The sequence below is a fragment of the Erithacus rubecula genome, assembly GCF_903797595.1.
Source record: "Erithacus rubecula genome assembly, chromosome: 3".
In the NCBI taxonomy this organism is placed as follows: Eukaryota; Metazoa; Chordata; class Aves; order Passeriformes; family Muscicapidae; genus Erithacus; species Erithacus rubecula.
Window position 1 is genome coordinate 63,304,326 of NC_136689.1, and position 24,618 is coordinate 63,328,943.

Below are 24,618 nucleotides of genomic sequence, written 5' to 3' on the forward strand. Positions count from 1 at the left end.
CTGTGGTGGTTTAAATAAATGTTTTATAGTAGCTGTAAGTCTTTGTCAGCACTTGGAACAACAATGAGTTTTGGAGGTGTGAGGTTTTGTGCTTGTTACACCAAGCACAAAGCCACTTCCTTCTCTGACTTTTTCTGTTGTGTATGAGAGGCTGAGTTGTGATGGAATCGATAGCTCCTGTTCTATGTGATTTTTGTTTCCTTCCTAGGCAGCCTAAAAATTTGCTTATCAATCCCTCCCTAACAGAGGGCTCTCCTAGGAGATGCCACAATTAGAATCATGGAATCATTTAGAGCGGCAAACACCTCTGAGGTAACCGAGTCCAAGCAGCAACCATGAGGTGCTGGATCTCACTTTGGCGCAGTGTGGCGGATTCAGGGCTTCAGGTTAGACAAGTTCAGCTTGTAAACACGAGTGCTGGGCCATAGAGCAAATACCAGAGACTCAGTGCTCCCGAGGCGGCCCGACAGCGAACTGAATCTTCCCAACAGGGCAGATTCCAACAAAGGCAAGCGGCCGCCATCTGCCGTCACAGCGGGCCGGGCGATGGAACAGCACCGGGCGGCCTCTCCCCCGCCCAGACCCCGCTGCCCACCGCCTCCCCGTCCGTCCCTCCGCTCGCTGTGCCCTCCCCCGGCGCTGCCCCGGCCCGTGCCCGCCCTCAGGGGCCGGGCGGAGGCGGTGCCTTATAGGGCCGAGCCGCGCCGAGCCCGTCGCTACCCTGGACAGCGCCCGGCCCCGCTCCGCCGCCATGGTGAGTGCGCCCGCGCCCCTTCCCCTCTCTGCCCGCAGCCCTTCCCTTCTCTGCCCGCACCCATCCTCCGGCCGAGATTTTCCGGGGGAAGGGGGGAGCTTCAGGTGCCTCCAGCCCCCAGGCGGGGCACCGAGCCGCTCTGGTGGGTCGGCTCCAGCGGCTGAGCTTGGGCACTGTGGGGAAGGAGGGAGGGACAGAGGGGCTTCGGGGAGCGATGGGGAGGAAGGATGGGGAGAGGGAGCCCCGGGAGCCGGGCGGCGTGCGGGGACAGGCACGTGGAGCAGCGCGGTCCTGGGCGCAGGGAGGGATGGAGAGAGGGAGCCAGAGATGCTCATCCATCTCCCCGGGCTCCATCCATCTCCCCGGCTCCCTGCGCCCTGCCCCGCTCCGAGCAGGTGCATTCTGCTCTACACCGCGGAGTAGAGCGTGTTACATAAACCGATTATTCCCGTTAATTTGTTATCTTAGCAGAAGCTCTTGCTTTAGCCGTGCAATCTGTAGTGGAACGCTTTTTTTTTTTTTTTTTTTTTTTTTTTTTTTCCCCATGTGATGAATGAACAATGGAGTTTTAGATTCCAGTTCAGCGTTTAAAAGAGTTAAAGTGGAACAATGAAGTCACCTATTTAGCGAGCAAGACCGATTCCCCACAGCATATTGTGTCTTTGCAGTCATAGTAACTTTCCCAAAGGGGCTCATCCTGTTTGTTAACAGCAATGCATTAAGTGTAATGCTGACCTTACAAAGTAGGGCAGTATCAAAGAAGTATGTGGCAACCTTAAATTTTGAGGCACATTTGGATTAATAATTTGGCAAAGCTTGTTGTATAAGAAGCTTGAGACATGATTAACATGACAGTCTAGTTTTTCTTTTATATGATTTAACAACAAAAATACTTTTCCCCCTGAAGTGTCTTTACATCATATATAGTAAATTCTGCCTTCCTTGAATAAAATTCAGTTCAGACCCTCCCTCACCCCATAAATCCAGACTTGAATAATATCCAAATAGTCATTCCATGAATTAATTTGAGTCCTCTTTTCTAAAGTCGTGTACCCACCTGCTGTCAGGTCTGAATCTGTTTCTGCTACCCATTCTATTTGCCACCAGCTCAGCCTTGGGATGACAGATATGAGAAGACCCTGTTGAAAAGAGCTGAAATGGTGCAGTAGTTCATGCTGCCTAAGCCCCTCTAGAATGACCCCCCACTATATAATTGAATTCCTATTTTCTGTCAATTTGGAATATAAACACAAGAGCTAAGACTAAATTACCATAGCTGCACAAAGCCTAAGTTAATACCAGCCATTGATAATATCTTTCTTGTGGTAGAGGAAGAAGGTTACAAAGATACCTGGTGTTGCAGAAGGTAATGTGCATTATTTATCAGTAATTGGTACAGTTAATGCCTAGATTCTCAGGAGTACTAAGGCAGCTGGAAAGAAAGGTAAAAAAATACCCTGAACTAGCTAAAATGTTTCATTTTGATTCCTTCCAGGACTGAGATGAATTCAGTTATACTAGTACAAATCAGGGAAGCATTGGTTGGTAACATAGGCATTGGCAGCCTCTTACCAATGGAAAGTATAGCTGAGACCTACCCTTAACCTGTTCTTTCTGGTTCCTAGAGCTGTTCAATTAACCCCGGCATTTTTCTTGAAATGGTTGGAAGCAATAACCAGAAGTTGCCATTCAGAGCTACACATGGGTTTGGATTAGCAAATTTTGCCCTTCTATATGTCCATTAATCTTAGTATTTTGACATTTCCCAAGATTTGTTTCTCATACATAAAGGCATTCTGAAGAAGGAATTGCCAGTTTGTGAAAGTCCTTGAAGTGGTATAAAGGATGAAGGTTACTCTGGCTCTAAAAGTTGGAAAGAGTGTCCTTGGGGTACCAGTTACTGAAACAAAAACCTGAGCTATTGATGAAAGTTGTTGCAACAATGCTAATGCAATGTTAAAAGTTACAGCACATCGATTTCTAGATGAACCTGAAGCTTGGGGGCAAGGGGTCATGGGGACATCAGAGTATACACCAAAGGTATCAGGAGCAAATGTAGGACAAACAGATTTTTGGCCTGAGTGGTGGGAAAACACTCACTAAGCATTCCCTTCTCTAGTATAGAAATAGAAATAAGCAGGTTTAGCTTGCTAGTGTCCTTAAAACTCAACTGAGAGTTTTTTCAGCATCCTGAGTCTTCAACAATCACTATTATTTGTAGAAAGTAGCATAATAAAACTTTTTTGTTTGTTTGTTTTGAGAGTGCATTTTACTGAAGCAGGAAACCGCTGCCATCACAAAGCATGAAGTATTTTGTCAGCATCCTCACTGTATGAGGGCAACCACACTGGCTTGGTTCTTCTGTTTATGTGGTTCACTGCAGCTCTCCTTCAGTGAATCTAGGTCAAATTACACTGGCTCAGGATTTGGCTGCACCCTTGAACTTTAAACCGATTACACATTTTGATTTGTCAGTGTATTTTCCATGGGGTCAAATCCCACTTTTATGGAGTAAGAGGGTGTATAACATTGCACAGTCATGGCAACTTATGTTTACAAAGAGACTGGGTAGCACTAGGGTAAGCATAAACATGAGGACTGTATTTAATAGGTACCAGTATCTATAGCTGTATAAGGATCCAGTGGTAGAGGGAGAGACAGAAGCTAGAATAAGTTTTTATTTTCCTTCAAAGGCTTTGATACCCCTGTAATCTGAAGTCAACACAGAAAGACACTTAACTCTTGTAAGCATTCATAAGCATCATGGCCATCATATCGGGATATGGACCATGATATGGGTATACACTGCAGAACATACAAAAAGAGCCCTAGGCAGAGCAAAAAACACCTCTTCTTTGTTGGCAGTAGCCAAAATAAACCCCTGTCTAATTTCCCATTGGTGTTTGTTAATTTCTCTGAATGCTGCATGAGAAAGAGTGTTGCAAAGTGTTCTAGCCCCAAACAGTGGCACACAAATTGGAAGAGAACGTTTTTCAGCAGACAGAGTTCAGCTCAGCCCAAATAGCTGATGACACAACATCCAGTGCTAGAGCACCCACAAGATCTCTCCAGCTCCAGCAGAGGGAATGGACTGCAGCAGCCCTGCCATCCATAACAAAAGCAGGAAGGCAGGGGTTTGCCAGCTGACACAGAACTATTATGCTGTGAGAAAGCATGCTGAGAAACTGCATATAGAACAGAAAAAATAGACCCTACTTGCATAGAAACTCAAGAAGAGACACTGAAGCCTTTTGCACATAGTGGAATTGATTAGGAAAAAAACCTTCCAGGAACTGATGTAAGAGTCCACCAACTCATTTGCATAGTTACAGATGCCTGCTTTCCAAAACCTGCATGTTGCCCTTGGGGTTGGTCCCTCTCATCTCTAGGAAGATCCTTCAATTCTTGAAGACTGATCATTGTATCTCCATTACAAGCAGTCTGACTTGTGAAGAAAAGCACAGTCCTCTTGTTCATCAGGCATTCGATTTTACATTCATTTGACTTTTCTCATCTCTGGACTTTTTGGAGAAAAAGGTTAATCATAGGTAAAACACTAAATTTGAACCTCTGACTCAATCAAAAGTTGGGAAAAAAGCCTGCAATAGTATTTTCTTGAGTAAAGTTCAAAGTAAGACAAATATAAAGGTCTAGTTTATTCCTTGATCCAAGCAAAATTCAAGTGTAAATAATGGAATAATTAGAATAGAATAATATTGTAATTCTTCCTGATGCTTTCATGCCATGCTATATGAGAGTTTTGTTGAACACTGCCTATAAAACTGATTGAGAAGTTGAAGTATTATTAAGCCTCACACAAACAGAGTCTGAAATCTGTTTTCAATGATAAAGTAGTGTGTCACAAATGCAGCCTGGTTTGTAATTAAAGAAGGTAACAGAGAAGGGAGGGAAATTATGAGGATGGAATTAAGTGTACAGCTGATGGTTCCAGCCAGAGAGCTACTGGGATGAGCCTGCCCTGTGATGCACTGGTGGGAAGGTACAAGGAGGATTGCCCAGCCATAACAAACACCCTGGGACATGCAGCTCTGTCACATTGTTAATGCCACACTTCAGACTTGGAGCACACCAAATTTATCAGCCCATTTGTGAGTGCCTGGCAAGAGTGGAGCTTGTAAATCCTTTATCTGCATGAACCCTCCATGGCTTGCCTCATCATATGCTAAATACACGGGCCACAACATCTGAGTGACTGCATCTTTACCCACAGGACTACCCACAGCTGGCAAGTAGAGTACAATGTGAAATTAAGTGAATATTTATGACTTCTCTGGGGTTCTTATCTACCTAACTAACAGCAAAAGTCACTTTTAGTTTTGGAGGACTAGTCAAATTCAGATTTAAGAGGGTAATTAGAATTCTTTACACCTTCAAGGAATGACAATTATATTGGCATTAATGCTGAAAGTTGTCTGACTTGATGTCAGTCTAACAACCCAGTGATAATTTTAAATATTGAGTTCATCTACGTAATGACTTCTAAATTGCACTGAATTTCCTTTTTCTCAGTCAAAACTGGCTGTGATAAAGTGGTAAAGCTCCCACATACTGAAGGAAATCAAACCCTATCTGGTAGAAATTTGTACACAGAGATATGTAATTAGAGAATAAAAAATTAAGATAATTTTATCATCATTTGGGGAGATTCTGATTTTTTTCACCCTAATGGAAATGAAGCAAGAAATAGTTCATACTCTGTGTCATCGTTTGAAAATCAAACAGAGCAAGAAATGGAAATTAGAAATAGGGTGACCAAGTTTAAAATTAATATCCTAAACCCAAGCATTAGGAGCCATAACCAAACTGGTCTTCCCCTAGATCTTAAAGAACCTCCTACAGGATGCAGTCAGTAGTCACCATTTATGACACTTTTTAGCCAGCAAAGACATTGTGGTACAGAAATCTAACAGGGGCACTGACTTACACCCATGATAGAAAGTTTGCAGCTGTTGTTATTTCCTCTGTGTGACAATAACTGATGCAGTTTACAGACATTGTGTATCATTAGGGCATTACCATGCAGCACAGTCATTAGCATTTTTATTCTGAGCAAAGTGTCCGTCTGGGTGTTTCCATGGTGTAATGGGTTTAAGAGTCTGGGCTTTAAAATTCCAGTTATGTGTGGATTAAACTCTAGGATACCCACTGCTGGGGCTGATGGAGAAAGGGAGCTAATTAGCATGTGCACCCTCTTATCCTGTGCCAGCAGACAGCTCTCTGTTATTTGGGTTTCGTACGGTTTTAAGAAGAGGTGTCCTTGGAGTTCATTAGAGTTCATTTAGAGTTTTAAAAGAGGTAAAATTAGAATTGTTTTGGAGGAGGAGACGTAAGAGAGCTCCCATACTCCTGTTTTCTTCTTTATTAAGCTTGATAATCAACTGTCATTTCCTTTCCTCTCCTCTCTTTGCCCAGTCTTCTTTAAACATGACTGAAGTCCAAAACATGAATTAGCATTTGAAATGCAGGGTTTTGCCCTCAAGGATTTAAGGGAGAAATGGAAGAAAGAAAAAGAACTTAAGGACCAGTTATCAGAAGATGTTTCCCTCTTTAATTGTTGTTTTGTGTTCTTAAGTGACATTTTGGAAAACAGGAATCAGCTTCTGTTTCCTTATTTCCTTATGTTACACTTGCATTTTCACATCCTAGAAGTGAAACAGTACTGTTTCTTGCATTTTTCTGTAAGCATGGATAAAACTGCTCCAAAAAGCAAAGTGCTTTCAAATTGGCAAGGAATAAATGGTTGGCAAACTTTTTGAGAGTGATTTCCTTGTCAGGGAATTGGCACATCTCTTGGTAAGGCAGTTCTGAATATTACTGTCCACACTTGCTTTCTCTCCAGTTGCAGCCAGCCAAGATACTTCTGCTGGGGTTTAAAAGATTAGCTGTGAGGTTGTGCAAGTTCTGATCTGGTAGGAGCTGGTATTTGTGTCAGAAACATGTTTTACTGTGCACATGGTGCAATTTTTTCCGGATTTGGCAATAGTCCATGCAATTCCAGAGGGAAAAAACATTGTCTGTTTTTATATGTGTATGCTTGTCAATTCATTATTTAAATATCTTCATGTACTAGGTAGTTTACACAATTGGCATTGTAACTGGCTACTCAAAATTATCCTCCTCCCCCAAATTCAGATGCTTGTGTGATATGAATAATATCCCATGCAATGGGATATTTTTTAGAACCAGATGCATCTGTCCTCTCAGATGTTAGTATTATGTGCCTTCCTAGAGTAGCATTTCAGTGTTGCTTTGCTGTTACACCAGACTGTACAGTGGATTTAAATATTAAAATCAGCCCTTTTTACTTAGGAGTACCCACTTACTTTGACTTGACTTCTTTCCAAGGTGTATCTTTTAGTACTGACAGAAGGCTATGCATGAAGGCAGACAAAATCTCCATATTTCAAGCTAATGGAGGAAAAAGAAAAATCAAAGACTTAGAAAACAAGTGTATGAGAAACCAGTTCAGATGACCAAAGTCGTTTTAGGTTCCTTTCTTCCTCCCACTTCTTGCTGCTACTGAAAGCAGAATGTCTTCCAGCCAGGAATGATCATCACTTTCCAAATAGTAGACAACTTATTCATGTGAGTTACCTAAGAAATAGAAATCTTCTCCCAAAAACTATGTATGTCCATGAAAAATGTGTTAGAAGAATCTGGATTCAACCTTTAAAGCACTGTTGGAATATTTTCCTGTTCAAATACTGGAGCTACTGGCTTTATCTGGCAGCTTGATAATTAAGAACCATGAGAAAGTACTGCTCAATCAGTCCTTCCCCTGAGCCAGAAAAACAAAGTACATCCCATCTCTAGTTTTATAGCATTCTTTTCAGTTTCCAGGGCTGTTTCCAGGCAGAAATTTAGTTACTTATTCTAAGATTTTTTAAAAATTTTTCTTATAAGTGTCAAAAGCTTCACAGGATCTTCATGCTCTCCTTTAAACGCTGTTATACAGCTTGTGATTTCCTGGTGCTGAAACACATTTGAAACTTGTCTTTAAAGCTGGAAATTTGTTTAAGGCAACAGAGAAAGTAGCATTTAGCTTTATTGTTCTGCAAATATAAATACCTCTCAATTTCAGTGAAAACTGAAATGTAAACCTTTTGGGTTTAATGCAGCTATTTCTTCCTTACTGCTGTAGACTTTGTAAACATGCATTTTAATAGTATCTGCAAAAACCCTTGAAAGATATAAGGCTAGATAAAAGTTATTTTGCTTACAATAACTTAAAGAAAAACTAAAAAAATATCCCTTATAACCTACCTTGGAGAAAAATATCCATTTTTTCCCATTCTTCATTTACTAAATTAGCAGCATAATTTTATTTCAAATCTGCTATAACTAGAATGTCCCTCCAGGAGTACATTTAATAATTATTTTTTTTACAAAATAATTTTTTTATCATCAATCAGGAAGTAATCTCCTTCTGTTTGCCAGATACCTTCAGGAGATGTCAGCATTCAGATCAGAAAGTGTTTTGATGGAAAGGTACAAAGTTGAAAGCCAAGACAGAGAGCAATGTCATTAAGACAGATGTAGAAGGGAAACAAGACAGCACTGTCCCATTTTTACCCTGAATGTGTTTTCCTGAGTTTAAAGTAGTGTGAGTATTTCAATATTCTGGCTTGTTAAACCTCAGGTCTTGCTGAAGTTTGACATACATACTGCAGATATTTAAAAAACCTAACTCAGTAAGATAAGGAACATCCCTATCAGCTGAAAACAAGAAACCCATACTAGTCCCCTGGTCTTCAGCAAATTTTGGGTTTCATGTGTTCTTGCTTTAAAAAGGCATTCCTCCACTGTACCACCTCCAAATGACAGCAGCATTGATAAGACACTGGTGTAAGTGTAATTCTTAGAGGCTTTCATTGGATGCCATAAGGTGGTTGTTTAAGCAAAGAGGACACAATATCATTCAAATAATGAGTCAGTGTAAATTAAGAACACTGAGCTCAATAAAAAATAGAAAGATGATGACCTGTGACGCTTCATTCATCAATCCAGCATTAGATGGGGTTTGAGAATTTGTTACCTGAAATTATCATTAATTTGACTCCATAAGCCAGTTTAGGATATATTTTGATCAATATCAAGTTTATCAAAACTCCTCAGGTTAATATTGCAGGTAACACAGTTTAAATTAGGAAAGAGACATTTGCACAGTCAGAATGAGGGAAGATTTTGATTTCAATTAGAACCCTCAAATAACAGTGTTTATACCTAGCTGGGGAAAGTACCAGAGACACCTTCAGGCATCACCTCCTGGTTTGTTTCTTATAACCTTCATAAAAGAAATCATTTGAAATAGACAGATTTTCTTTCAAATCTGTGATACTTGGAATTCTTTTATTTTACCTGATAACCTAACTCTCACAGCTGTCACATATTTACTCCCTCACCACATTTATAGATCACACAGACTTAAACAGAGGTATATATTTCTTGCTATAGTTGGTTTTCCAGGGGAAAGCTTCTTAACACTGCTTTCTTGCCTGAAACATCTTAGTACTGTATGATATTAAATAACTAGATTTACTATTATTACCTTTGCCACTCTTTCAGACAATGCATTTCACTGGCAAACAATTATTCTGTGTCTGCTAGTTGTTTTTTCTCCCTTAGCTGGAGTTTTTGGGGGTTTTTTGAGCACAGAAAGTTCTCATGTTATCTGTTTTTTGAGGTTATCTCTTCTGAAGCTTAAATCAGCTGCAAGCGCCATTTATGCTGCTTCTAACTTCTACTGTAAAACAAATGTATTTGTTAGGTTTACTTGTAATAAATTGCCATCTCTTCAAAATGTTATTCCTAGTACACATATCATGCAAAGTAAGAAGTGATGCTTATCCTTCTTGGAAACCTAAGCTTGTGAGGATATTCATTTTCTGGAAAGAAGTACACTTGATCAGTGCCTGTGATGTATATCAGGTCTCAGATACTTCAAGCTGACCTTGCTAGCAACTCTGTTTTCCTCCCACCTGCTGTCTGTCCATTACAGAGCAGCACAGAACCTTGTTGATGCTTAACTATCAAGGGAACCAACATTTTTCCAAATGATGCCTGTGTTTATACTGGCTGTTTCTTCTGAGAAGCAATTCACTCCTTCTGGATGGGTGTAACAACCACTGCAGTGCAGCACTCCCGTGGAGCTGTTATGTCACATGGAAATTCCCAACTTCAGTGGCTCTTGACTTTACAGGTCAGCTTAGGCTGATCCTATCAGATGATCTTCCTGAATGCTGAAGAAAGCTAGCTGTGGGAAAAGCCTCCACCAAGAAAGCTGATCTTCTAATACTGGACATAATCACAAAGGCACAAGATGTGTTGCAAGACCACCAGTACCACTGAAGTACTGGATATTTTCTAGTCATGTTTTCTCTACATATTATTGTTATTTATTATTAGATATCATGACATGCTTACCCTTTAGAATTTTTGGGCTCTACTTTTCTTCTTTCAATCAGCAGTTACTGATAAATGGTATCTAGCACCAAATGATAGATTAAGAGGTAAATGTCTGTTACAACTCACAAGCTTGAAATCCACTTGATTTAAAATTTATTTTACAGATTTTACAAGTGGATATTTTTGCCTGAAACTTCATGCTTCTTTCCCAGGACAATTTATACTCCCAATTGAAAAGCTTGCTGCACTGGGTTTCGTGCCTGTATTTGTCACACAGCAGTTAGACAGTTTTGTACATGGGTAATGACCTCGAAGTGAAATTGAAAGGCTTTGCATGTGTTGGAAGATTAAGGCTGAAACCTTAGAAGCTGGGATGTGAACTCTCTAATCCTCAGCAGCATGCTACAAACACCTCCCCCCTCCTCCATTCTTTTCCTTCCCCTTTTCCAACTTACATCCCTATAAATAGCTCAGCAAAGATTCCATTCATTTGGGCAGAAACTACAAGAAATGGCACAGCAAATGACTGCAAACTGAGAAAAACCATTTCTCTAGTGGGGAAAAGAACACATCCAGATCTCCTTCAGCCAAACTGTAAGAACAAGAACAGCTGAGTGCTGTTACTTCTAAGGATGTGGCTAAAGCAGGATACAACATGACCTGTGTTACTAGTCCCTGCATGGAGAGCATGATAGATAGAAACAGAGAGAAAACATGCACACACATACCATGAGCTTAGTTATCTTGTCAGCATCCTGTGTTCCCTGCTTTTGGAGAGAAATGAAGCTAGAAGGGCTCCACTCCTGGCAGTGGGTCCAGTCAGTCTGGCCAAGGGGAGTGTTATATCCATGTGGAACTCTGCTGGTCTCTCCAGCAGCCAGCCTGGCATTTACCCATAATGTGTTGGGTTATAATTCTGCTATGAACATGCCCCTCATACATCTGCTTCTTCCAAGGGCAAGGGGCTGGGAATTTGTCCTGGTTTAAAAATTCAGGGCAGAAGGGTTTTGATTTGGGACGTTTATGCTAGAGAAATCACTCCAAAAGCTAGCCAAAGATATGAACACATCTCCTGTTCCAGCTGTGCCAGCTCCCAGGCACACAGCACCATTCCTTTGCTGCAGGTCACAGTCCTGCACAGCTCGCATGAACTTGGTACAGTGTATTTTAAGAGCTCCTGTTGGATAATTTCCATTAAGAAACCCCTTTATCTGAAAGAGGCAACAGCTGTAGAACCAGCACTGCCAACATCTCTGCAGTGTCATGGCCAGCCCAGGGGATACACAGCTGAGAAGCCAGTGCATGGCAGCCCAACTCTCCAGCCAGCACAGTGGCTTTCACAGAGCTTAAAATGCCACAGATGTTTAGCTCTGATTTAGTTTTTTTGTATGTTTATAAGGAGTTCAGGGCAGTCAAATAATTGCATCAATTGGAGGCTGTTTCGCTCATGAGGATGAAAGTATTTTCAGGACCATTACTTGTTTCTGAAAAAATAAGGTATCCTATTTACAATTTGCTACTTACACATGGAGCCTTTTATAGTTAAAGCAGGCTTCTGTACACATTCTGCAGCTATGCAACTTTAAAGTACTTCAGGAGTATGAAATTAATAGTAGTGAATTTCACAAATTCATAAGATATTGACTATATGTATTGTACATGGTTAAGTGATACAAACAAAATCTGCTGCGTTTCATTAATTTTTTATATGCAGTATCTGTAGCATTTTACGTGTTAGAAGTGCATTCAGCTTCATATACCCTGACTACAAGACTTTGTTACTGGTTTGAAACAAGTGTTAATTGCAAGTATGTAGAGAGCTGTCAGTTTTTTCAAACATCTCTCACAGTTTTCCTTTTTTTTTACATGTTTCATGGGCTGTATTCAATCTTCTACCCCTCCTGTCCTTAGCAAAATGTGTCTATAAGGGGAATTATAGGGAAAACGTCTGAATTAAGCAATTATTTAGTTGATATTTTACAAGTTGAGTTTTTGACTTACAGTTTTCTGAAGGGCAGCTGACAATCGCCTGTCAAAGATTACAAGATGTAAAAAGCACCCTCTTTATTTGATTATTGTATGTTTACATTTTAGTGCGTTATTTTAATTTAATTTCTTGTCCTTTAAAGATAAAAACACACAGCCCTACTTTTAAGTATGCCCAGAGGAACTAGAAATGCTACCCACACAGATTTTCAAATACTCCTGCCTTGTCTCCCCTGCCAGCAGCCAAGGACCCCCCAGCACTGTTATGAGCTGTTTAAGGAACTCAGACAAAACTGTCCAGTGGGGGAAAGCTCCAGCCAGGGAACACACTTTATAAAATCCTTTTTGATCTCCCTGCCTGTATCAGGAGGGGCAGGCAGTCCCTTGCACTTTAATCCCTGCTATGGGGACACAGTTGCAGACATCTGGGACGGCAACCAAGAAACCTACTTCTTTGGCATAGAGTGCCCTTTGTCCTCCTGCACTGCCAGGATTGTGGGAAAACCAGTGCTCTTGCTTTGGGGTTTTTTGGTTTTTTTGGGGGGGGGGGTTGTTTGGTTTTTTGGGGTTTTTTTTAGTTTGGGTTTTTTTTAAGGTTCTTTGTCCAACAAACCATGAGATCGTGTGCAGAGGCTTAGAATCTCCTATTCGTCTTAGATCGTGAAGATTGTTACAGCAGAAAATGAAGAGATTTTCACAGTACTAGAGAGGATGTGTTGTCAGCTTGTCCCTGTTTCTTTCTCCAGAAAAACTATCAATTATGCATGCCAAGCACAAAATAAAGTCCTGCATGCATACTAACTTTTGAAATCAGCTTCTCAGCAGCAGAAAAATCTGTCTGCAAATAGTGAGGAAAACAAACTTATCAAGATATGGCATACTGAGAAAACTGAGCTGCCATGTAAACTTGTGGTTGTAATTCTCCACTACCATTTCATTTGCTCCCTGTGCCCTTTATTTATTGATAGATCTAAATGTAAGATGCAAAGTCTTTGCTGCAAAAAATGTGTAGTAGCACATGTGGCAAATTTTGGGCAAACACTCTATACCCAGTATACATTTGGGGAATATTCTATTCCAAAACTAAATAATCTGGTAAATCCAAAGCCTTAAAAGGGGTGATTACCTCCTTTGATTTGGTACAATTATTTTCCTGTGCTTCTCAAAGTGCAGCTGGCTGTCTTGCTCTTATATAAGGTGAAATTTTATACTGGTTTTTCACACGCAGTTTGGTTAGGCATCCTTTACCAAGTCTAGTTGTTGGAAACAGGTAAGTTAAGCTGTGCAGGCTTTCGTATTGCTGATGTAAAATTAATTCTGACACTGATCTGTCTTCCCAACGCCTCATAATATCAACAAGAGCTGAACAGGCTATTAAGAAAGCAAGCAAAACAGAATTAACCTGTCTCTAAAAAAACTCATTGGGTTTCTTTGCTTGTAAGTTTAAGACCTGCTTGCTCCAAAGGAAATTTTCTATTATTCAAGCCAGAACCCATTCCCAGGGATTGTTGCTTTGCTTGAGAAAGTGATGTGTTCACTGAGGCCATTAGGAGGAGGAAGAATTTTTATCTTCTCTTTCATTTTTAACTGTTTTCCTTTTTGTTTATTCCCTCACAGTCATATATTCTTGTCACGTTGTCACTGACAGGAATTATGCTCCAGCTCAGGTCATTCTGTCAATTTAAATCTGATTGTTAGAGCAAAGGAAAATGAGGTCAATAATTGCTACCATTTTCATGGGAACTGGCAGGCCACATCTGAGGTCTCCCTAGAGAAATCTTCTTTAATTACAAGTTAAGCTGATGTTCCCCTGTGTAGCAGGTAGAATTGAGCAGGATTACTTTTAAAAGGATTGCACTGATCTGCTTTGGTGACAGTTTCATTTTGAAATTCTGATAACAAGCAAGAGGACGGATTATAAAGATATGGTTCTCAGGAGTGTACATGACTGACAGATGCTGCAAATTGGTCCACAGCAGCTTCTCTTCCTTTTTACTCTTCTTTTAAGGCCATATAATCTCTATTTTAAGAGCTGAAAGTGGCTTGCATTATTTTAGGAAAGGAAAAAAAAGTTTGGAATTATAGAAGGGAAATCTTGCAAACAATCATTCAATAAAGGGGAGTTTTCATTTGGAGACACTGAACCTCAGCCTTTGATAAGACCGGGAAATAAAAAGCATGTCATAGATAGAATGCTTCCAAGCACTTCAATTATGAAAGGGTTTTGTAAAACCAAGTAAATATTAATGGGTTCTTAAATCACTTTTCTTCTAACCCATGCAATGATAGTGCAGAAACCTTTCAAATTCCTTTTCCTTGTACTTAAAAAAACAAAAGCTTGAACAGCTGATTAATTTTGCAAAAGCAATTTATCTCGCAATAACTGATCTGACAATATTGTGACTGGTAAAACAAGTCTTGCTTCATATTATGTGAGCAGTTAATATTTTCTATGACTCCTAGCAGGTTACATAGCCAAAAACAAGACTGATGTCTGAAATAATGCACATACTTACAATTAGTTTTCACTAAAATTCTTCTGCCTCTTGGTGCTTTCTCACCTGTGGTATTGATGGTGTTTTAAGCTGATTTGAATCCTGACAGAAACCATAAAGCAGCTGTTCCTCCATCCTTATTCCCATGTGTGGGATGAGCCAGTGCAGCACTGAGCAGGTCTACAAAACAAAGTGAAAATAGACCTCTTGTTAAACAAAATTTAAAATCCCAAAGCAGAAGGAAGCTAAATATTAGTGCTCTTTTATTAGAAGCCAAAAGTCTGGAGTATGTTGGCTCCCCAGCTGAAAACAGCTCAAACTCTCATTTCCAATGTGAGTCACCAACCATCAACCCACAACTGATCAGGCTTGGGAGAAAACTGCTCCTCCAGCATCTCATGGCTGTAAAGGCCTGTCACACAGAACTGAGGTGATTGCAAAGTGCCCTTTTTTGCAGCAATCCACAAAGCCAAGCAATCAATTTTCAGGAGTTTTACACCAAGTGTTACATAACTCACTTCTCAAATATAACTGCACTAAACCAATACATGCTGGACTTTGGGTTTCCATCTTGCATTACTATAAATTTCTCAGTGAGAGGCAGAACTTACCCTTCTACTTCACTACAGCTGACATCTGGCATTTTCAGAGAACCATAAGAGCTCTCTTTATGATACCTCAGTATGATGAGTTAAAATCAGTTTTGGAGAAGCAGGGAAATAATATAAAGCAGGGTATATTTTGTTAGCTAGGAAGAGAGAATGAAAGCACAAATGCAAAGCTTTTACAGTATGAACTTCATTTTGTATCACAATTTTTTAGAAAGGTGAATGCTAGAAGATCCAAAGGGGGTTTTTTTCTTCCATTGCATTGGGTTATCATCCAGTGCGTTTTCCCTTATGTGTGAAATCATTTTATCAATTCCTGAGCTGCTGTTTCAGACAAGCAGCAGCAGGAAGGGTTGTCTATAGATTGACACCTGTAAAAAAACAAGAAACTATTCAGCAGTGAAGGTGGATATTGCAGCTGGTGGGGGCTGTGTGCCTGGGCTGTGGTTACAGCAAGATGGGAAAGACCAAGCATAGCATGTCTCCTTGGGTCACTGCCATTCTGAGGTGACCAACTGAAGCCTGTCCTGGAGCTCAGAGACCTGAAGCAGAGTGTGTTTGCTGTTTTGGGGGCAATGGGCAAGCTCAAAGAGATCTGCTTCCTCAGGGTGAGGAACACTTGTACCCACAATTTGTACTCACAAGAGCCACGTGGGCAGCAAGGCACAGGCTCTGCCTTTAGTAGGACACTGTTTCTCTTATGAGTCTGTGAATAATACTCAGCCATAAGATGCCTCAGGAGGGTTTGTTAAGAGAGCTGGGTGTTCTGACTCATGTGGAGGCCACCCAAACTCACAGAGCAAAGTGTGGAAGTTTCTCAACCTTCAAACCTCAAAATCATCTGCTTCCCTTTCACCAGAAGGAAAGATAACACAGGAACAGATACTGAAGGATAGGGCTGGCTTTCTGCCACCAGCTGCTTTAGCAAAAACATGGGAATTAAGTCAGGGGAGGTCTGTGCCAAGTCCCTTCTGGGCTTGCTCTTTCCTGTGATAGTTTCTATCTGCCTGTGGGAGCTGCTTCTCCACTGTGGGCAATGACAGGGATGTTTGCTGGGTCCAATGTTCCCATTCCCAATGTTCTGGTCTGGTTTGGGTGTGTAAACACCCACAAAAAGTACCATTGGCACAAATAGAACTATATAAAGGTGTCATTATTCACCAGAGACTCATGGAATCTGCATGGAAACTTGGTTTGGGTGCATGTTTGCCAAAAGATCAATTTCTAACTCCCCAAAAAGCAGGGGCATATTATCAAGAGGAAAGATTGCTTCTTTGAGCAACTTGGTCTAGTGGAAAGTCTCTGCCCATGGTAGCAGGGTTGGAACTAAATTAACATTAAGGTCAAACTACTCTTCTACCTAACTTGAACTCATATCTGACATCTTTCTATGACTTTTTAAACTGCTTGGACTGGCACATCCCCCTGATTTTTTGAGAGTAGTCAACCATCACCACCATCAAAAAAAAAGGGAAAAATTGGAACTGAAATAATTTATCTCATCATCTGGATTCTAGTTCATGCTGTGACACATGCTTAAGTTTTCTATAGGGAGACAAAAATGTAGTTGCAGAAAAAATAAATTCTGGAATTAACTGCTAGTCTGAGGCTCAGGGTGGGTTTGGAATGCAAGCTGAAGGTCCACTGACAGATTAAACAGAGAGCAGGTGTGAACAGTGGTATCACAGACACAGCAGGCTGCTATATCTGCATGTATCCAGGTAGTGCTTTCTTATCTTGGCTGTGTTTGCAAGGGGAAATACTTGTGTGGGTACCCAGCTCCAGAAGCAGCCACTGGCAATCAGAGGGAACAGCCACAGCTGCTTAGTTACCATTCTGCAGAAAGGGAGCCTCTGTGCCCTCTGCAAACCCACCTGAGTGCACAGTGCAGGGAGCAGCATGCCCAGGTCTTGTGCCTTGAAAAAGGAGCTTCCACATCTCCCTTGGGACCACAGAGCTCATCAAGACTCCTCAGCATCACACACCACAGCACTACACCCCAGACACCTTGGATGATTCAACTCTTTCTTGAAAGATCTGTTTGAGTTGAGAGAACACAGAACTAAAATTAGATTAAAATAAGGTCAGTTTGCTGGTATAAGGAGCATCTCTTAGCATGCTCCTGGTAATTTAGGCAGTCAAATATTTTGCTCCAGGTTTGGTGCAAATACTACTGGCATCCTCCTGCTTCCCTTCAGGCACTGCTAAGCCTTGTGGTAAAATTTCTCTGGGCAGCAATAAATTAAGAGAATCTGAAGTCAAGCCACCTAGACAGCTTAAATGCCAGATAAATCCTCTGGCTACTTTTAGCTGTGTCTTTTACCAAACTTCACATCCATTCATTTTTTATATCAGAAATTACTAGCCAGTCTTCTTGTTGAGGAATCCACTGAAAACTGCATTTTATTCCAGACAGTGTAACCTAAGCAGCTGCTCAGAGAGAACCCACAAGCCTACCCTACCTTTGTAGCTACCTTACCCTTATCTTTACATCCTCAGTAACAGCATCATCAACTCAGCTCTCTCTTCAGTCACTAAATCAGCACAAGAGGAGGTGTTGGGCACTTCTGGCTGTAATCTGTTCAAACAGCTGCTCTGAATTCCCTCTCGAGAAAACCAACCTATTTGATGAATCAGTTTCCCACACCAATTTGCTTTGTCAGATAACAGGCAGACCTGCAAGCTCCCAGCCTCACCTAGGCTGCCATCCTGCAGTCAGTCATTTCCAAATGCATGCAAAAAATAACCCACAACTGAAAAAATTTGTCACAAAAAGTGCTGAATTTGGTAATATCAACTGGGAAAGCATCCAGACATTTGCACATATGCATGCAAGCTTCAGCAGTGGAATGAATCATATATTGCACAGTATGAAAAATTAATAGGAGTAAAATATGATCTGGCTGAAAAACACTGAAAATCAAATGAAATATTTCAGATTTGAGATGGCTCTCACTGAGACCTTTTAGAAATACTGTATGTTGCTCAAACATAGACAGTGCTATTCTCTGCTACCTTCAAAGTCGTTCTTGAAGTTTTTTTAATAATTTACTGACCACAGTAACAACATGTTTCTTTCTTGGAGTGCTTACAGTTTAATGTGAAGGCCTTCAGAAGAAACAGAATGAGAAAAGAAACATACAAAGACCATTCATTTTTTTGTTTTCTGTGCTAAAGCTGGAACAGACTTCTTTTGTTTATTTTTTTTCCACCATACCGTATTTTTCAGAGATATTTTGCATTACATTAAAATCTATTACACAGCTTGCATTTCCAAAACAAAGATACAGCTCTCTCTTTTCTTAGAATTTTGAAAGAATGACTAGATGGAGTAGTTCACACATAGTTCTTTTCTTAGCTATTTTTGGCTATTTTCTGCAAAGTAGGAGCATTACCAAACGTTGTCCACATATTATATGGGCGCTTTTCCAGACCCAGACTACTGGCAGGACTTCCCTCACTTGCCTTGGCTTCAGCCACTTCTGTCACACCAAATTACACGCCTTTGAAGGAGAGATGGAAGGATTCAGGCACTGGGATTGCTACAGCAGCAAAAACATCTCCCATGGATCCATCTTATGTTGGCAAAAGAGCCCTGTAGCCAGCCCAGGTTACCACAGAGGGTTAAGCTTCCTCCAGGAGCTCTGGCAACACCACTCTGCTGGGTGAGGCGTTTGTGGCACAGCCCCTAATCCTGTTACCAGTGGGGTGGAGAGAATGTGGGACACAGAAATTACCATGTCAAGACTCCAGTTTCTGTCTCTTCAAATGATTAATCTAAAATGCTAATAAGAAAGATCTAAGATAATGTCTCTTCTAGCTGTTTTTCCCCTCCCTCCCAGTACATCCATAGACATAGCAGCAGTCTCATACCCCAGCTAGCTGTTTCTCTCACAAGCTCACTCCAGCTTGTTCCTACTCTCAGTGAGATCCATATATTAAGCATAAATTACACAAAGCAGCAGTTAATTGCCAGCTCCTGGATGTCCTGCCTCCCAATTTCATTGAATATCTCCCTTCTTATAAGACACAATTCATAGCAACATCTGGCTCACCTTTCTGCCTTCAGCTTCAGCTTTCTCTGCAGTTCACATATAAATCCCTAAATAAGTGCTTCCTTTGGGATTTTTTCTGCATGTTTCCCCTACAGATATAACACACAAATCATAGAAGGTAAAGATGACAAAAGCCTATAAGGTTGTCTGAAGCCATCTGTGATGGAGAATTGTCCCTCATTGAATATATTTTTTCACAAGTAATTTTAAATGCTTCAAGCAATAGAAAGCTAAACAATTTAATCTATAAGCAGTTCTGATTTGGACACAACTTTGCTTCATTCCATCCACTATTTCAGCCATTCTAGAGCCAACACTAGCATTTACATAATCTTCTTTAATATTTGTATAGTTAGATATATGCACAGTAGCATCTAAAATCAGTTTCTTGAAACATGCTGCTAAATTTGGATTCATTCCAGTACTTCTCAGACACTGATTATGTGCAGAGCAGAACTCTTCAAGGAATCAAGGAAAAATTGCCATTTAAATAATAAAAATCCTGTATGTATTTTCAATCAGGGTAGTTTAAAATATCACTGTTACTTCCAGAAGCTGTGTCAGAGAGCAGAGGCTGGCACCCATTTCCACTTTTTCTTTGAAGTCTGAAATGAGATCTTGTTTTGTACAGAGTATCCTAATTGCTATGTAGCTGTGTAAGAAGAACAAGTAGTGGATTTTTGAGGTGCTGGATGATATTCAAGGCTTTTGAATTAAAAAAAAAAAAAAAACAAACCAAGAGTAATACAAAAGGTTTCCAGATAGCATAAGTAAGATTGAATGCAGTTTACTCATCTGCAAGAATTTTATTTCAGAAAGTTTTTTCATATTTCTGTTGGATTCAAATAGTTTGGATATAAAGCTATATAAAGAGCAAACCTAAATCACTTGAGGCAATGTTTTCACTGGGCAATAAATAATGCCTAATGACAGATCATTGGTATTTTGAGAAATCAAAGGTATTTTTCAGAAAGCAAAATTATTTTGATATCTGAACTGTTTTATCTATCTAGCATTTACCTATTTTTTACATAGCTGATACTACTTTTGCTAAAACTACTAGAAAATCAGTAGATATTGGTGTCTCAATGAAGACTAACATTTGAAAATATATATATAAATATATAACAAGAAGTGATATATTTTTTACATACCCACTGACTTTGAAATTGTGTTTTAGGTGCAGTGGCATGAAAACTAATTTACTTAAGTACACTATGCTACCTATTCACTTACTTATGTTTCTGTGCAAAAATACTGTAATATCTCATTAGAGAGATATTTGTTGCTTTATCATCATTGACTTTATGCTCCCTTCATATCTTTCCATTTGGGTGATTTGATTTGCTCAGATAACCTACTGTCTTTTTAATAGGTTTAGGTAAATAGATCTTCCACAAATCTGTCCAAAATCCTGCAGAGGAAGATACATTGCTAATACACAGAGCGATGCCCTCTACAAAAGAAGAAACAACACGAAAGACATGTTAATCTTTAGCCTTGTAACCCAAATACCTTCATTGATAAAGGCTGTTACAGTCATTTGCCAGAAAGAAGAGAGTTGTCTGAGCACGTGGGTTTGTTCAGACTGGTTTTATTTGCTTTTCTTTAGAAATGTGACAGATCATGTTGAGCAAGACATTTGCATCTAATCTGCCCAGAGGTACTGTTGAGGGCATGCTCTAAAACACAGAAATACAGTAGAGTCTCTTGTAGCAGTGTTGACAGGAAGGTGTCAAAACTAGTCACACAAAATTACCTACCTCTTTGTAAATAAGAATTTTTTTTCCAAACTATTGCTACTAGTTTTAGTTATAAAAACAAATATATTTTCTGTAGCAATATTACAAATCTATATTTTGTGAATAACTATTTTTCTTCCTGCAAAAATAAAATAAACTGCACAATGTTGAAACAAAGGCAAAGGCTGGGAGATTCTTATGAAGAATATTTGTTTGTCTGCTGCACCTCCTGGAAAAAATTCTACTCTCAAATTACCAATGAAGGCAAACTAAGGCACTGAATTTTTGTAGTGCTAATTAAGAGAGATGGGAACAAGGTTGTCAGCTGGTACAAGTCCTCACTGTGCCATTTAAGCACACTCATAAGGAGGTAGATTTCATTTCAGACTGGCTCATCTGCTCAGCATGCGGTCTGCTCATCCCAGCCAGGTGTGAGAGGTTCCAGGTTGGGTCACTGGAGACAGTAACCTGTGCTGGGCAGGAGTGTTGATCTGCTGGAGGGTGGGAAGGCTCTGCAGAAGGATCTGGACAGGCTGAATGGCTGGGTTGAGGCCAGTGGTGGGAGGTCCCACCTGTGATCATCCCCCTGTACTCAGCACTGGTGGGGTCACACCTCCAGTCCTGTGTTCAGTTTTGGGTCCCTCACCACAAGAGAGACACGAGGGGCTGCAGCATGTCCAGAGAAGGGCAGTGGAGCTGGGGAAGGGTCTGGAGCACAAGTCCTAAAAGGGGGAGCTGGGGGTGTTTAGCCTGAAGAGAAGGATGCTCAGGGGGACCTTGTCACTCTCTATAACCACCTGAAAGGAGGGTGCAGCCAGGTGAGGGTCAGCCTCTTCTCCCAGGCAACCAGTGACAGGACAGGATGAAGTGGCCTCGAGTTGTGCCGGGGAGGTTCAGACTAGGTGTTAGGAAAAATTTCTTCACTGGAGGGCTTAACAACCCCTGGAGCAACCTGACCAGAGAAGTGATTTTATCACTATGCCTGGAGGTAAAGACATCTAGATGTGGCACTAGACATGGTCTAGTGGTGGAGTTGGCAGAGCTGGGTTTACAAGTGGACTTGATGCCCTAAAAATCTTATCCAACTTAAACAATTTTATGATTCTTTTCCTTTATTCTGTTCTTTCTTAATATTCTGCAATTCCCATTCCTCCATTAACTGTTAGAAGCATCCACTACCTAATTTCCATTTCAATCCAGCTGAGAATAGGTTTGTCTACAGTATTTTAATATAAAAGGAATATACACGGTGTTTATTTTGTTCTGGATGTAAGATTTGTTTATGTAGTTCAAATGTAAGATTCATTTATGTAGTTTAAGTATGAAAGCAAATAACTTTGCATGCTCATTCCTACACTCAAATCCATTATAGTATTTTTTTCCAAAGCAGTTTGTTAAATCTAACCACAAAACCATTAAACACAGGAGTTGGTCTGTTTCAAATTAAAGCAGCAGGTGAGCACATCACAGACAAAAGCAGTGTGGCATTTCCCAAAAGGGAGTATCATTGTCATGAAATAATAACAGAGCTACTGTATAGCTCAAGGAGATAAAAATGGAAGCAGATTTTTGCTTTGGTCTCACACCTAGAAACGGAGGCACCTCCTGGGAGAGAAATCATCATTAGGCTGGTAAAGTAATTGTCTGAAATTCAGAAAATGCCTTTTTTTATGGTTTGTAACCAGGACACTTTCCTAAAAGTTTAATTTCCTCAGTGCTGAGAAACTTTTTTGTGTCATGAATCATCAGATTCTTTTGAGCAATTATTTTTTTGTTTTTTAGAAAAATATTTATTTTTAGTTTTGGGGTTTTTGTTGGGTTTTTCTCCAAGAAAACATGAATGCAGAGAAAGAGGCTTATAGCCTAAGGTGGTGAAAGAATCTCTCATTACCACATGTTCACACAAAATCTGTCCACTTTGAATAATCTGAGGACCAAATTCAAGAGCAGAAGAAACACAAGGAAGGGGCTTAGGAGTGCCAGGAGCTTATCCCTGCCCAGATCACAGCCCACTCCCAGTAAAGGAATGGAGGGGGGACAGCTGGACCTTCCAGTGTGCAAATATGTTTCCTCATAAGGCAAATCTTTTAATGGTGTCTGCAGTGCAAACTGGTGTGGAGATGCCTGGCATTCAAACCCACCCAGCCCTCAGCAGCTCCTGCCCTGCAGAGAGGCTCAGCATCACTCTGTGTCTCTCAGCCTGGCTGCATTTTCTCAGTGCTGAGATTAATTCATCAAGCACAGTAGGACACTGTTGGGAGAAAGGGAAGAAGAAGCTGGCTGACCTCAGGCTGTGGCAAGGCATGCAGGAATCCATTGCCCAGAGCTGGAGTCACCTCAAAACACAATGTCTCTGTAATGTAACCCACCTCTTCCTGCCACCCTGCATGTCCTGAACTTCATTTCTGTACCTCTAGGTCCTTCTGTAGGCTTGCTTTAAAGGAACTTGGGGCCTGGTTTAGAGAAATCTCAGTTGGCTCACCTTCACTTAAATCACTTAAAGATTTCCTTCTTTAAGTGTAAAGCATTGAGATATTCAGTTGAGGAAACACAGTAAAAACAAAACATCATCCTTATCAGAGTGAAAACTACACCCATCACTGATGGATTTATTGTGATACTTGCTGATTCTCATAAACCTTAATTTCCCTTCCTAAAGAGTTCTGGCTTGGGCAGTTTCCAGCAAAGAGGCCTGTATTGTTATCTAGACCACAATCTGCCCTAAATTAATTTTTAAAGAGGTTTGGGGTATTTTCAGTATACATGATGTCGTGTACTTTGGAAATACTTGTGCATGACAGAATTTTTACAAGTTCATTGGAGTCTTTTAAAATTGTATTCTCTCTGTGACCCTGAAGTAATGTCTTTTTCACATGTCCTTTTCTGTATTTTTTAGGAGACCCTGAAAGCTTTTGACCGGGAAGTAAATGCATTTGTGGACTATATGTTTGGACCTCGAGGTAAGCTGCTCCACTTACAGCCCTTTAAGGAAATAATACTTCTGGAAATTACCACCCAAAAAACTTCTAATAAATTTGCTGTGTAATTTCTTATTGAAAAATGTAAACTAGGCAGAATCACAGTATTATCAGAAAGACAACAGTATTGCAGCAAATCTATCAATGCAATGGTTTGTGATTCCTTTGTTTCTGAGAATATCAGAGAAATTCAATTTTACATTCTAACGTGGAATAAAAATCCTGAAAGTCTACACCTTTCTGAAAGTGGAAGATCTCGTTTGGGACTGATTGTCATTCATAACCCAGTTTGCTTAGTCCAGCTACTTATTAAATTGCCTGCTTCAGAAGGATTCTTGGAGCAAAAATCCAAGAAGGATGCTTGGAGCAGGAATCCAAATTTTCAATGAACCAATAGATTGGGTGGGAGAACAGATACATCTTTTGACTTCCTATTATTGCTTTCTGGAACAGTTTGGATAAGAGTAACTTAAATAATTGTAGGCTGGAGGTGCCTCATTCTTTGTTAGGACTGAAACAAGTAAGTAAAAGAAAATCCAAACCTAAAGTAGGGCTGCAGGTGAGCATGAGGCAT

The 24,618-nt window shown here is 40.3% G+C and overlaps 1 protein-coding gene across 2 annotated transcripts in view; it reads left to right on the plus strand.

Annotated features, from left to right (window-relative positions):
- The first annotated feature begins 320 nt into the window (after nt 1-320).
- The window catches only part of ELOVL2 (ELOVL fatty acid elongase 2), a 47,356-nt gene continuing 23,058 nt past the window's right edge, over nt 321-24,618 (plus strand). Inside the window, exons 1-3 of one of the 2 annotated variants that reach the window (XM_079300827.1) lie at nt 321-386; nt 497-754; nt 23,963-24,026. In XM_079300827.1, coding sequence (XP_079156953.1) covers nt 336-386; nt 497-754; nt 23,963-24,026 — 373 coding nt within the window. In that variant the 5' untranslated portion in view covers nt 321-335. Of the gene's footprint in view, nt 387-491; nt 755-23,962; nt 24,027-24,618 lie in introns of both variants that reach the window. The other variant, XM_079300828.1, reaches the window with a different exon arrangement.